Source organism: Cucurbita maxima, unplaced genomic scaffold, assembly GCF_002738345.1.
Source record: "Cucurbita maxima cultivar Rimu unplaced genomic scaffold, Cmax_1.0 Cma_Scf00008, whole genome shotgun sequence".
NCBI classification, from domain to species: domain Eukaryota; kingdom Viridiplantae; phylum Streptophyta; class Magnoliopsida; order Cucurbitales; family Cucurbitaceae; genus Cucurbita; species Cucurbita maxima.
Genome location: NW_019272024.1, coordinates 212,005 through 225,326, shown reverse-complemented (window position 1 = coordinate 225,326; position 13,322 = coordinate 212,005). Strand labels below are relative to the sequence as shown.

The 13,322-nt window shown below is 34.1% G+C and overlaps 2 protein-coding genes and 1 non-coding gene across 8 annotated transcripts; 2 read left to right on the top strand and 1 right to left on the bottom strand.

Annotated features, from left to right (window-relative positions):
• The first annotated feature begins 1,090 nt into the window (after nucleotides 1–1,090).
• Nucleotides 1,091–1,163, top strand: TRNAA-CGC. The gene has a single exon. It is a non-coding gene; the product is annotated as a tRNA-Ala (tRNA).
• A 2,111-nt stretch (nucleotides 1,164–3,274) lies between these two features.
• LOC111482853 (probable pectinesterase/pectinesterase inhibitor 34) lies at nucleotides 3,275–5,981 on the top strand. Its single transcript, XM_023128852.1, has 3 exons — nucleotides 3,275–4,460; nucleotides 4,641–4,777; nucleotides 5,207–5,981. Exons 1-3 carry the CDS (start codon nucleotides 3,493–3,495, stop codon nucleotides 5,902–5,904), a joined length of 1,803 nt encoding a protein of 600 aa, XP_022984620.1. The 5' UTR covers nucleotides 3,275–3,492; the 3' UTR covers nucleotides 5,905–5,981.
• A 708-nt stretch (nucleotides 5,982–6,689) lies between these two features.
• On the bottom strand, nucleotides 6,690–10,523 carry LOC111482857 (calcineurin B-like protein 4). Of its 6 annotated transcripts, none has more exons than XR_002718270.1 (9): nucleotides 10,353–10,523; nucleotides 8,971–9,144; nucleotides 8,305–8,387; nucleotides 8,104–8,163; nucleotides 7,859–8,000; nucleotides 7,723–7,775; nucleotides 7,461–7,541; nucleotides 7,254–7,371; nucleotides 6,690–7,144 (listed from the first exon to the last, which is right to left on the bottom strand). XR_002718270.1 is itself a non-coding variant. In XM_023128862.1 (9 exons), the coding sequence occupies exons 2-8, from the start codon at nucleotides 9,044–9,046 to the stop codon at nucleotides 7,250–7,252; spliced, it is 612 nt and encodes a 203-aa protein (XP_022984630.1). In that variant the 5' UTR covers nucleotides 9,047–9,144; nucleotides 10,353–10,522; the 3' UTR covers nucleotides 6,690–7,144. The 6 variants fall into 6 exon arrangements, 5 of the variants coding, with proteins under 5 accessions (XP_022984630.1, XP_022984626.1, XP_022984628.1 ...); XM_023128862.1 differs by having other exon boundaries at nucleotides 7,250–7,366; nucleotides 10,353–10,522; XM_023128858.1 differs by having other exon boundaries at nucleotides 7,254–7,366; nucleotides 10,353–10,518.
• Nucleotides 10,524–13,322: the final 2,799 nt, after the last annotated feature.

Below are 13,322 nucleotides of genomic sequence, written 5' to 3'. Positions count from 1 at the left end.
CCTAATTCATTCCTATACTTCATAATGCAGAATTTTATGAAAAAAAGAAATATTTTTTTTGGTGAGGTCAACCCACTCAACGCAACGCAAGAAGAATAAGAATGATTGATGTTGCAATATTATTACTTATAAAAGTTTAATATTTGAGTTTGATGAAATTTTAGTTATCAACAAGATGGTCGTAATTTATATAAATTTGGAATATCTTTCATTATTAATTTTAACGGCTAATATAAGATATAGAAGGGGACAATGATTTTATATTTTCATAAGTTATTTCATTGATTAAACTGTGAAAATCCACAGTTTATAAAGTATGAAAGGACAAAATAATTGCGTACCCTAGTTGGGTGCACTTTATATTTCCAAACAAGAGAGAAAGCTGAAGAAATAATTATTAATTTAAAGCTAAAGGCGTGAATGGCAAACAGTGGGTGAATTTGTATGAAATTATTTATTTTCAGTCCATCAAAATTAGCTTCCTCTAAGTTTTAAATTTACAAAGGAGTAGAAATGATTATAATTAATGTTAAGTGGGGGCCATATTCAAATCTTTCCATGCTTTGGTTTGCCCCCACTTAACATTAATTACCCTTGATTGCTTCTAAAAGCCTACTAATTTTACTACTTGCTTTGGAGATTAGATGGGGTTTAGCAATCTCAATTTTATAATTTTTTTTTTTTTTTTTTTATAGGAGTGTTGGGACAAAATGCAACATGCTTGTTGATAAGGAGGAAATATTCACTGTTATTATTTTATTCTATACTTTTTCCCTCCGGATTAATTGAGACCTTTAGATCACAACCGGGTGCAATTATTTGTGTGTAACTAATGCTTTAATTGATTTCCCATGTCCCTCAAATAATTTCATATAAACGACAACAAATAAAAAATAATAATAAAAAAAAAGGCATTAAAGTTTTATTTTATATGAAAAGAATCTTAGTTGGATTGGGCGTCATTGCTAAAACGCTGAATACGCCCCTTTTTCTGGACCTTCTTTCTCATCGACTAACTAAAGGGCCAGGCCCATTTCCACATATTTATAGAAATATATTTTTTAAATAATTTATAGCATACGATACCAGCGGGGGTGTAGCTCATATGGTAGAGCGCTCGCTTCGCATGCGAGAGGCACGGGGTTCGATTCCCCGTACCTCCAATATAATTAATAAATTTTTTCCTTTGTTGGTAGGGTTTAGATCGCCTTCTTAATTTTGGTCCTGCGGTGCTTACCACACACTGTATAGAGGCCTTGTTTTGATGAGCAGTCCCTTTAATGACGCCCATTTGCCACGTGCTCTCCCTTCATTTTTGTTTTCCTAATTTTAATTTTAATTTTAATGATTGGTATAATATAATTTTATTAATAATAGAAGAAAAAGGCATTGAAAAACATATGGTTGGAAGAAGAAGAAGAAGAAGAAGAAGAAGAAGCGAAGGAGAGAAATGTATGGGGATGAAATTGGTGGGTTTGGTTATTTGTCCCCCAACGCGAGGAACCAACCACATGCCTCCATTAATATCTAATTTAATTTTAGTTCATATTTTCTTTTCTTTTCACCTCAATTCCTTTATCTTTCAATTTATTTTTCTCAATTTTTGTTCACATTAAATTTAATTCAATGCTTACCAAACACTTACTTTTCTACTTCACTTAATACATACAATCATTACTTGGTGCTTAGAAGCTCTATTATTTCAAGTATATATTTTCAATCAAATGGTTGAAATTATGTAATAAGTAAACCAAGAAAACATTATCAACCAATCATATTTCAATGTTTTATTAAAAAAGGGAAAAATATATATATTGGTGTTGGATCTTGAATAAGGCTGGCATGTGCCATGTTTTTCCACATATCTACAAAGACATAGGTCCTACCCTCCCACCATTATTCAACAATCAATATGTTGTGCGTACCATCATAAAATTCAAAATATGTATATATTTATTGCATCAAAGCGCGTTATGTTTTTGTAACTCTAATATTCCATAATCAATATCAATTAAATTACCTAAGCTTTGAAAATATTATATACATTTATAAATTATTTTCTAATGTTGTTCTTTTCAATAGCCTTTTTAGTGATTGTATTATAGCTTCACAAAATAAAGAATACTTATATTTTCTCTCTCTCTGCTAATTTTATATTTATTAGTGGGACAAATAATAATTGTTTGCAAAACTATTGGAGATATATAAATACGAATAAGAAAAATTAAATAATAGGATGATATTCCATTTGGATAAGAGTGTCGGTGGATTCGGTTTCGGCCCAACTTTCTTTTTTCTTTTTTCTTTTTTTATACTTTGGAGTGACGAATATATTTCATCATTGTTTTGTAATGAAACACTTAATAAAATGGAGCAATTAAAGTCAGAATTATTAAGTCATTAATGTGAGTCTCTCCATCTTTATTATAGTTTTAATTTCGCCTAACAAGCTTAGATTTAGATTATTATGCTATTATATATGGAGAGATTTTCCCCTTGGCTTTTAGGCTTTATTTAAAAGAATCTATATATAAATATAAATATGGAACAACTCCCTTTGCCCACCGCACCACAAAGAATGTCATCTTTAATTTTTTACGTTTATTACAATTTTTTTTTTCTTTTACAAAAGATTATTTTAAACATTTTCTTCGACCAACAAAAAAGAATAAAAATGATTCTTTAAAGTTATAGTTAAAAAATATTTAAAATAGTGCTTAAGTGAAAACATTTTATTTTGAATTCTGATTGAGAAAGAATTCTAACTTTGATCTCTGGCTTAAAGGTTGGGAAGATGGAGTATTTTGATAAGAAAAAAAGGTAAGAAAAGCAAGAATATATGTTTGAATAAATGGAATAGAATTTTGATTTTGGATGGTTTGGAAACAACAGCAAGTTTCTTTGCCATTAAGCTTCTCATATGAAAGTAGAGTTAGATATCGATTTGATGTGGAATTAATTTAGAGCATTTTGATGCCCATATTCTTCATAATTAACTTTATAATATAAAGTCCACTTTCATCGATACCCACTAATCAAAATCCTCCCTTTCTTCTGAGAATACCAAATAACTAACACCAAATAAAGGTATATGAAGTGGAATATAAAGTGTTGTACTAAAGCTATGGAATAAAAGGACTACTTTTTACACTCCATACATACATACATACATGCATGCATTCTAATGAGATCATACTCGATCATCTTCAAATTAAACCAGAAATATATTGTTGAATTAATAGCCAAACAAAAAAAACTTCAACCCAGTAGCTCACTTTGGCCCTTGGCCACATCTAGAAGCACCAGTCAGAGGAATGGTGTTTTAAGAAGAAATAACGCAACACAGTGGGGGCACGGTGTGGAGTAGCCGCCACCTAATTCTCCCTTCAAAATCTCTCTCGTTTCATATATATTTACTCTAAACAACCTCAACCCACCTCTGTCCTTTACCCCTTTCCTCTCTGTCTGCTTCTCTATCCTCTCCTCTCCACAATGGCCTACGGCAGGCTCAACCAAACCGACCCTGGCGGCACTTCCTCTGACGCACCTTCCCAACTCTCCCACCATGCCGTTTCTCCCAACCCACGGAGAAGGCGGCTCATCCTTATCTCCCTCCTCTCTCTCATTCTCATCGTCGCTGCCGCTGTCTCTGCCACGTTTCTCGTCGGCCTCCGAACCGCCTCCTCGGTCCGATCCGACCCCAATCTCCCTCGAAAACCGACTCAGGCCATTTCCAAGGCCTGCAGCCGAACTCGCTTCCCGACTCTCTGTGTCAACTCGCTCCTCGATTTCCCTGGATCTCTGAACGCCAATGAACAGGATCTGGTCCACATTTCCTTTAACATGACTCTCCAGCACCTCAACAAAGCCCTCTACTTCTCCTCTGGAATCTCCTCTCTGCAAATGGATCTTCGCGTACGCTCCGCCTACGATGCCTGTCTTGAACTCCTCGACGACTCTGTCGACGCCCTTACCCGCTCCTTGCAGTCCGTCGCGCCCTCTTCCTCCAACGGCGGCCCTCAACGCCTTGGCTCCTCCGATGACGTCATCACCTGGCTCAGCGCTGCCCTTACCAATCAAGACACATGCACGGACGGATTCTCCCAACTCTCCGGCTCTGTCAAAGACCAAATGGCCGATAAACTCCACAATTTGTCCGAACTCGTCAGCAATTGCTTGGCACTGTTTTCCGGCAGTGTAACGAGCGATTTCTCCGGAGTGCCGATTCAGAACAAGCGCCGGTTGATGAACGCCGGCGAAAACGAGGATACTTCCGGTAGCTTCCCCGGCTGGATGAGTCGGAGAGAGAGGAGGTTACTGACGTTGCCGGTGGGGGCGTTACAGGCCGATATTGTGGTTTCTCAGAACGGAAGCGGAACGGTGAAGACGATCGCGGAAGCGATCAAAAAGGCGCCGCAGTACAGTAACAGAAGGACGATCATATACGTGATGGCAGGAAGGTAATTTATTAATTTCGCTGTTTTGATTTATTTATTTTAACTGAACCGCGTTTCGTTTGACTTGTCACTTGCGTGTCAATATCGTGATCTGTTTTCACGTGATTTGGAAAAAGCATGGCTCCATACGAATTTGGCTCATGGTGGATTTACGGAAATGCCCTTGATCGTCCTTTCTGGCAGGTACGAAGAGAAAAATCTGAAGGTGGGGAGGAAGAAATGTAACCTGATGTTTGTTGGGGATGGCAAGGGTAAAACTGTCATTTCCGGTGGTAAGAGCATCTTTGACAACGTCACAACCTTTCACACGGCGTCGTTTGGTAATAAATCTATTAATCTAACTTTCATTTATTTATTACACTTACTTTCTCTCTTTAATTTTAATTTTTAATTTTTGACCCTAATAATTTAAGAGGTTAGAATAATTCCTTGTTAAGATTATATAAAAAAAAACAACCCACGTGCTAATGTGCAGCTTTGATTGTACTCGCACGTGTTATTCCTAGGGATTTTCCCAAACTACCCTTCTATAATTGACTCAATTATGTCTATATTTTGAAAAAGAAAATAAAATGTGTGCGGGCAACAAGTGGTGGTCACAGTCATTTGCCACAATTTCCAATTATTTATCTAACTAATCACATACGTATATATATATATATATTGTTTATAATTCCCACTTTAAATTAATCCGTCCGTAATTTATTATTCTTCTCAAATATGGATTTTTCTTTTTGTTAAAAACACAGCGGCCACCGGCGCTGGTATAATCTTGAGGGACATGACATTTGAGAATTGGGCGGGGCCCGGCCGGCACCAGGCAGTTGCACTTCGAGTTGGCGGCGACCACGCAGTGGTGTACCGCTGCAACATAATTGGCTATCAAGACACTCTCTACGTCCATTCCAACCGCCAGTTCTACCGGGAGTGCGACATTTATGGGACGGTGGATTTCATCTTCGGCAATGCGGCGGTGGTGTTTCAGAACTGCAGCATCTACGCCCGAAAGGCAATGGACCTTCAAAAGAACACAATCACGGCCCAAAACCGGAAGGATCCCAATCAGAACACTGGAATTTCCATCCACGCGTGTCGGATTTTGGCCGCCTCCGATCTGGCGTCGTCCAATAGCAGCAACCCGACCTATTTGGGGCGTCCGTGGAAATTATATTCCAGAGTCGTGTTCATGCTATCGTACATAGGGAGCCACGTGCACCCACGCGGTTGGCTGGAGTGGAATGCCACGTTTGCGCTGGACACGCTGTATTATGGGGAGTATATGAATTACGGACCGGGTGGGGCGGTGGGCCAAAGGGTGACATGGCCTGGGTATCGGGTCATAACTTCCACGGTGGAGGCGAGTAAGTTCACGGTGGCGCAGTTCATTTACGGCTCGTCGTGGTTGCCGTCCACGGGAGTTGCATTCCTGGGAGGGCTAAATGTGTAATTTCGGCAATTGTATTATATAAGGTGGTAATGAAGAAAGAAGAAAAAGAAAAAAAGTGGGTAAATCCGCAAGGGGGGGGAAATGTCGGCATAAAATACGATATAATTAATAGTAGAGTTTTCCTTTTTCCATTTTTTAGTGAATGTATGGATAGTTCCATTCTTTTTTCATCTGAAGAAATTGTATTGTAATTTTTTATGATATTAATAACGCACTAATATTTTGCAATCTTTGTATTGTTATATTAGTAGATTATTGTTTCTTTTTATATAATTAGGAAATAGATATCAAATAATGTGAAAAGGTAAGTTTAGTATTACTTTAATTTTGAAGCACGAAAAAGTTCAGTATCACTTTTCTGAGATTTAGTATACTAACTTGAAAAGATAAGAGTCACAAAGTTACGTTAATATCCAAAGCTTGTTTGTTTTCATGTAGAAAGCTAATTCATAAAGAGGCAGGCAGGTAGGGTTATAAAAGTAATAGTGATGATAATAAATGGAAAATTGAAGAGGGAGTGAAGAGGGGGCGGTGGGAATAATTATGAAAATAGAAAGGGTGTCGGTGGGCAACCCCTGAATTAAGCTAAGCTATCTTCCGCTGCCACGCATTTATATATACATAAGAACATATGTGACAAGACACGCCCCAATATGAGTAGAGTTCAGCTGTAACGCTGAATTCATAAAAGTAAGTGGCAATCCCTTTTTTACCTTCCTTTTCAAAGGAGAACGGAAGGTCATGGGATTAGTTTCATAACCTGTCTTCTCTCTCCTCACCTAAAATGCAATGAAATTTCTTCCTTTTATTCATATCTTTGTTTCCATTACACCTTCACCCCCTTTCTTCCGCTTACTTCAACACTCAATCTAACTCCTCTGGTTAAGACTTCTATTAAGTTACTGTACTCCAGGTTCAGGCTACTCAGACTATGAATATGCATATACACTTCGCACTTCAATTATAATCAGCATCAAAGTTTCTTCGTTCTTATGCACAAAGTAATAATGCAACTCTATAATATGCCTAATTTAGATCTTCCTAAACGTACAGTTCAGAGAATACCTATTTCTTTTCTTCCCAAATCGCTCCAGACTTCACATATTGGTGGGGTATCTTTAAGCTATCGTCCCAGGCGTTCTTGTTCATATACTCTGAAAACCACCAAAAACTTGTCTACATATCTGAATCTTCGACTTCTGTAGTTGCTACAAAACTTGGGAATGCCGTGGTGATATCCCTGAATCCACGGAAGTAGTGTTTGTTAAACCATAATGGCGAAACAACAAAACTCCACAAATCATTTACATTCCAATATAGAACATTGCAACCTTCTCGTGGTTACCTACTTTAGGTATGGTAATGTCATGTTCTTGATCAATGATGGATACTTCATCACAAACTCCCTCCACTCTTCTTCATCGATCTTTCCATCGCCCTTCATGTCGGCTTCATTAAATGTCTGTACTAAAATACCAGAACCAGATGATTATTTTTTACAGCAAAAAAACAAAAACAATAAAAAATAAGGGGTACAGCATTGGGCAATGAAACACCTTTTCCACAATTGTTTCAATGACATCATCCGAAAGAATCAACTCTGATTCATGTAGAAGAGCCAAAACCATTTCCTTCAACTGTGAGAACAAAAAATGAGACCGTAAGTTTGGATGAAAGTCTTCAATATTTTTAGTGTTATTTATATCCAGTTGAAGTTGAAATTTACTCCAAATTGAACACAAAATGTTGCCTAGAAAATGGTTAATAAATACTATTGCCTTCAATAGAAGGATTCTGCAAAAGAAATAAAAAGACCACCTCTTGTTGCTCTATAAACCCTGTCTGCCTCAAATCGTATAGCCTAAAAGCAACTGCAAAGTAAAACATTATTATCAGCAAGGTACCTAAATTTTCTCGTCTTTCATTAATGAAAACAGGTAATCTACAGTACAACCTGAAAATAAAAATATCTGGAATAAGCTCTCACATGTAATTTTATCTTTAATAGAGGCATTAGGATGAAAGATGCCCAAGGATCTGACAAACTCCCCAAATTCAATAACCCCATTTCGTTTCAGGTCAAATAAATCGAAAATCTACATAAATAAAAGATTCACAGTTTCTTCAGCAGTGAGGAATCAAAGGCAGAGGTATATGGAGATTTGCAGCATAGAGAGTGTAAAGAAGCCAGCTACATACTCTGTCTGAAAAAAGATTTTTCATATTTCTATTTCTGAACAATGCGAGCTGAAATTCTTCCTGCGGATTAGATATGAATATTAGTATAGAATGTCACTGATACTCCCACTTAAATGCTATAGAGAGAAAACTCCAATCATATATCTTTTGGAAAGGCAAGCAACAGAAGTAACTTGCAATCAATTAACTCATACAACATACCCTATGGATCAGTCCATCGTTAATAATTGAACTGCTCAGTTTCTTAAAAAGCTCGTATAATGCCTCTACCTCGCTCACTGTAACTGCATCCAAAATACGCAAAAAATTAATAATGCCCTTCATACTTTATAAAGTAGACTGTGCTGGCAATGGCAATCTAAGGAAGCAAACTTGTAGTTTTCGGCAAGCCTTAGAAATGTGTTTGACATTATGAGACACTCAGATTCAAGTTGAAATGTGAGATGTTTAAACTGAGGTAGTAAGCTTGCTGGCAGAATCGTCGTAATGCACTATCTATCTACCTTCAAATAGAACACAATTTGAATGTATAAATGTTTATGAACCTGAAAGTAAGTCCTTGAGGACCCTGAAGGAGGACTGGAGCTAGCCTTAGGGTGAACCAAACCCCTCCAATTTAATAGAGATGGACCATGTTCATTATGCAAGGAATGATGCTTTTGGTACTCTGGATCTAAAATAGAAAATAGAAGCGTAATCCTAAACGCTTAAAAGTCAAACATAACCAAAAGAGCTCCCTCATGGCACAAATACTAAAGCTTACTTCATTTTCCCATTGAAGCAACCCCATTAAAAAATGAAGATCATGGCAGAGGCAGAGAAGTTCTATTAATTAGATAAAAGTAAGAGGGTCCTTTTGCTACTTACAAGGTGTTTCTGCAGCAAGAACAGTGGGCTCCTCGTACCCTGGAGATTTAGGTTTCTTTGAATAATAGCAGCCCATGACAAACTAGCATAGCATAAACCACTCAGAATCTTGCAGTCACCAAGCGAAAGAACTGTTTCGCCTATCAGCCAATAGAAAGCAGCTCCTTTTCATGCCTACAGTTGTGCAAGATTCGAGCACTTGAATTTGGTCTTAGTCAGACAACAAAAGTGTGCAAAACAAGCAGCAATTTGCACACCACTAAAAATCCAGAGTTCAAATTCACACCACAACAAACAAAAGAACAGTGAAAGAGAAGTTCATTAGCAAAAGGCCTAACTTCCCTTGCCCACAAAAATCCACCCATAAAAGCTGTGTTCAAGCATGTTGAAAGAAAAGAAAATGAAAGGACGCAACTTCTAAATAAACAAATCTGTAACTTCATTTTTTATTTCTGCATAAATTATTAAATAAACCATGGTTGATTCTGGATCGCATCTTGTGACCAACCCTTCGATTTTAAAGCGCTCAACTTTATCCTTTTCCCTTTGTCAGGTAGCTTGACGCAATGAAATCGACTTTTAGATCCTAAACTAACAAGAAGGGAAAGTGAACAAATCTTGCTTTCGTTTTACAACAAACAACTTTTCATACCAAAGCTTGCATATCTGCAATACCTCTTTTTTTGTCAATCTCAAAACCACTTGAAAATAAAAGTTACTACTCATATGTTCTATAAATATTGCGAACTCTATTCATCTTTGAGGTAGGGTCCTCCTCAAACCCCTAATAGAACTTCTACCAAATATAAATATATCAAAACTCATCCCACACAAGAATACAAATGTTATTTTTAGGAGTGAAAAGTCCCAAAAAAGATAATATACTTTATATCCCCTGATATAACCAAACATTATATATCTATATCTCTCTCTCTCTATATATATATATATAAACAAGAAGATATTTTTTTGTTTTTTGTGGTGGTAAGAGATAAACAGACATTTGAAGTTATCTCTAAGCAATTAATTCATTGGAAACATTATTGAAACTGAAAGGGCTAACTCTTCCATAAATTCCTAGTTGATTTGCAGGATACGCGCAGGAAATGTAGGAAATCGAAAGGAAAAGAACCCCATCTCACTTTTCTTCTTCTCTTGGACCGGGCAGAAGGGAATTTTTCACAATTCAAACCAAGAAATCTTCCATTTCATTTGAGAATAGCACAAGAAAACAACAATCCAGTGGGATAATGAAGAAAATAGAAATGAAGCTCTTCCAAAATCCCAATCCCTTCAAACGAACGCACTGTTTATTACTAAACGAAAGAACATGCATGGTTATAAAACGCAAAATCGATCGAGCAGAGTAGATGAGCTATTACAGAGATTCTGGAAAGGCTCCGGCGTCCGTTTCAATGCTTGCTTTCTCTCTTGCTATTTAGACAAATCAATACATGAATTTATCTCCGCCATCGAAATTGGGCTCAAGCTTTGCACGGTCCCCTCCTCTTTATAGGAACCGTCCACTTGATATTCCTCCATCTTCATCAATCACTCCACTTTTTAATGCAAAGTCAAGGTATTAAATTACTACTTTTTCACATTAATCTTTTTTAAACCTATTGACCTCTGTGTAAAATTATTTGCCTAAATTACCCTTTCAAACCTATTTTTTATTTGTACCCCTAAGTTTAAAAGATTAATTTACCAACCAAATTTTGGAGATATATAATATAGGAATACTTTAAAAATAAAAGATAAGATTGACGTGTGACTCACATTGTTTACCCTCTATTATAAATACTCTTCCATCCCGGAATAATATTTTATTAGGTGTCTTTGTAATATCTTTTTGATAGCTCTTAAGTGAGTAAATATGCATATTAACATGAAAGAACTCGACAAAGGGATATGCTACAAACCATGCACATGGGTATAGAATGGATCACACAAGTAAATATGCATATCTTGAAGAGCAATTGAAGGCTATCCACATAAAGAATGGTGAGTCAGTCGATGACTTTGTCACAGACAAAAATGAAAGATATTAGAGAACAATCGAATATATGTTTACTTCCCTTTTATCCCTAAAAATAAAAAATAAAAGAAATAGTTTGTTACCATTTTTATTCTTGAAAAATAAAAGTCAGTCGGTTTCCTCTTATCTTAGAGTGGCATTTATATTTATTATAAAAGAATGATATGGCCCATTGACCATGGCGTATGGCGACAAGTTTTGTAATTTGAGATTTAAATATTTGTGTGGGTGTAGAATATTGGGTAAGTAACAAAATAAATTAATAATTAACAATTTATTGTTTTGTTAATATTCTCCAAAAAATTTTAAAATATAAAATTCAATTGTAAAAGTTTTAATATAAAATTAACTTTTTAAACGTCACCCAATATAAAATTGTTTAAAATAAAACACACTTGCTTTAGAATTTATATAATTGAGTCATATCATCTTATCTTAAAGGCACTCTCTTTATTTATAAGAAGTATGATGTTTGATGAATGAAAAGATTCAAAAGGCAAATTATGATTTTGTGTTTATGAAGAAATTTGATTAGTCATTTTCTATTCTTAAATAATTGTTGTTATTTTTTAACTATACCTACCACATCATAAAACCTTTTCCCCTCTAAACGCAATTTTTTTTTATTATTGATAAATTTAACGTAGACTTTAAATATTTGTCGATTGAAAACTACTTTAGAAGGCAGTGTTTCTTTTTTAAAGAAAAAAAGTAAAGATGATAAACAACGTTGTCCACGTGTTTGAAAATATACGCATATATAATTGTTATATAATCCTTTTTAAATAAATCAAAGTCAATAACTTTCGGTTCTCCTATTAAGCAAAGAAATTCTATATAAAATTATATTTCAAAATTTAATTAAGAAAACTATAGAGATTTTTTTTTTTTAATAAAGGTTGAGATCTATCCTTTTCCCTTTCTTATCTTTGATAAAGGTTAAAAGAAACCTCCATTATTAAAAAAAGAGATCATATTTAAAGCTAACATATATATGCATGTGTATATAAATTCATGCTATAAGGTGCTAAAATGGGTTCTCAAAATAGGTTAATTTTACCATCAATTGTATTTATTAATATTTCGTACAAAGATTTTAATATTTAAATTTATGAATTTTTTATTTTATCTCTATTACATGCTAATAATTTTATTCAAAATCAATTTATTAGATAATTCTTAAATGATATAAACAATGTACCGCATTAATTATAAAATAATAAAATTAATATTATGTTTCAAAATTACAAGGTTGATATGTTTCTACATATAACAATACAAAATTAAATAATTGAAAGTTCATATCACCATTTTTTTTTGTAGAAAAAAATATGTGTTATAATATAGTCAACCATATACAAATAATAATTTGTTTTTATTCTCTTTTTTTTTTCCCCAAAAAAAAAAAAAAAAAANTCTTTTTTTTTTCCCCAAAAAAAAAAAAAAAAAGTCTCTTTCATCCACCTATTTTATTGCAAATGTGATGAATGGAAAGAGGCCAAATTAAAAATAGTAGAGTAATTAAAATTACACATTAATTGTCATTTTAATGAAATAATAGATAATAATGAAGTAGGTAAGATATGCAAAGTTGACAAGATTTTTCAATTTTTATTTTACTTTTTTGTAAATAATATGAGGAAATGAGGAATAATTATAAGCTATTTCCATATTGAGATTAAAATATTTTAATTTAAAAAAAGAATAAACTTTTTTTTAATGTTGCATTTGATTGATGAAGAGGAATTTTAATATGATGGATAATTTATATATTTAAATATTTAAAAATTAATCATTTAATTTTATAGTAAAAGTTAAATATTTTAATTTTGGTGCACAAGTAGACTTTTATTAAATATAGTAAACCATTAATATTAATTGTTATTGGAAGGAAATTGATAATAATTGAGGATACAATATATATATATATATATATATGACAAAGTTGACACTTTCCTTTGTAAATAATATGGACAACCATTTCAATTTCTTTTGTCAATCATTTTCTAAAATGGCAGGCCAAACTATTCACCTTTTTAATTTGTTGACTTTTTAATTTAATAAATAAGTTTGTTGGCATCATGTCAAAGATTTAATTGCTCTACCCAACATTTGAAAAAGTGTTACCATAAAAACGACTTTTCATTAACCATTTTAGAGAGCAATTTATATTTTGTTGCAAAATTTTTAATCTAAATTTAAGAGTACGTGTCTGGAATATAGAATTGTTGAACGTAGAGTTTTAAAATTATGTGTTTATGTTGGACGGTTTTTTTTTTAACATTTGTTATAAAAACACATCTAATTTAATAGA

What these genes read in the sequence shown, in the direction of transcription:
- LOC111482857 (XM_023128858.1), bottom strand. Translation starts at nt 9,046, where the DNA reads ATGGGCTGCTATTATTCAAAGAAACCTAAATCTCCAGGGTACGAGGAG. An exon ending in GGTTTATAGAGCAACAAGAG is followed by an intron (nt 7,542 to 7,722) that starts GTGGTCTTTTTA and finishes TTGTTCTCACAG; the next exon opens with TTGAAGGAAATGGTTTTGGC. An exon ending in TTGAAACAATTGTGGAAAAG is followed by an intron (nt 7,367 to 7,460) that starts GTGTTTCATTGC and finishes ATTTTAGTACAG; the next exon opens with ACATTTAATGAAGCCGACAT.
- LOC111482853 (XM_023128852.1), top strand. Translation starts at nt 3,493, where the DNA reads ATGGCCTACGGCAGGCTCAACCAAACCGACCCTGGCGGCACTTCCTCT. An exon ending in ATATACGTGATGGCAGGAAG is followed by an intron (nt 4,461 to 4,640) that starts GTAATTTATTAA and finishes CCTTTCTGGCAG; the next exon opens with GTACGAAGAGAAAAATCTGA. An exon ending in CTTTCACACGGCGTCGTTTG is followed by an intron (nt 4,778 to 5,206) that starts GTAATAAATCTA and finishes TTAAAAACACAG; the next exon opens with CGGCCACCGGCGCTGGTATA.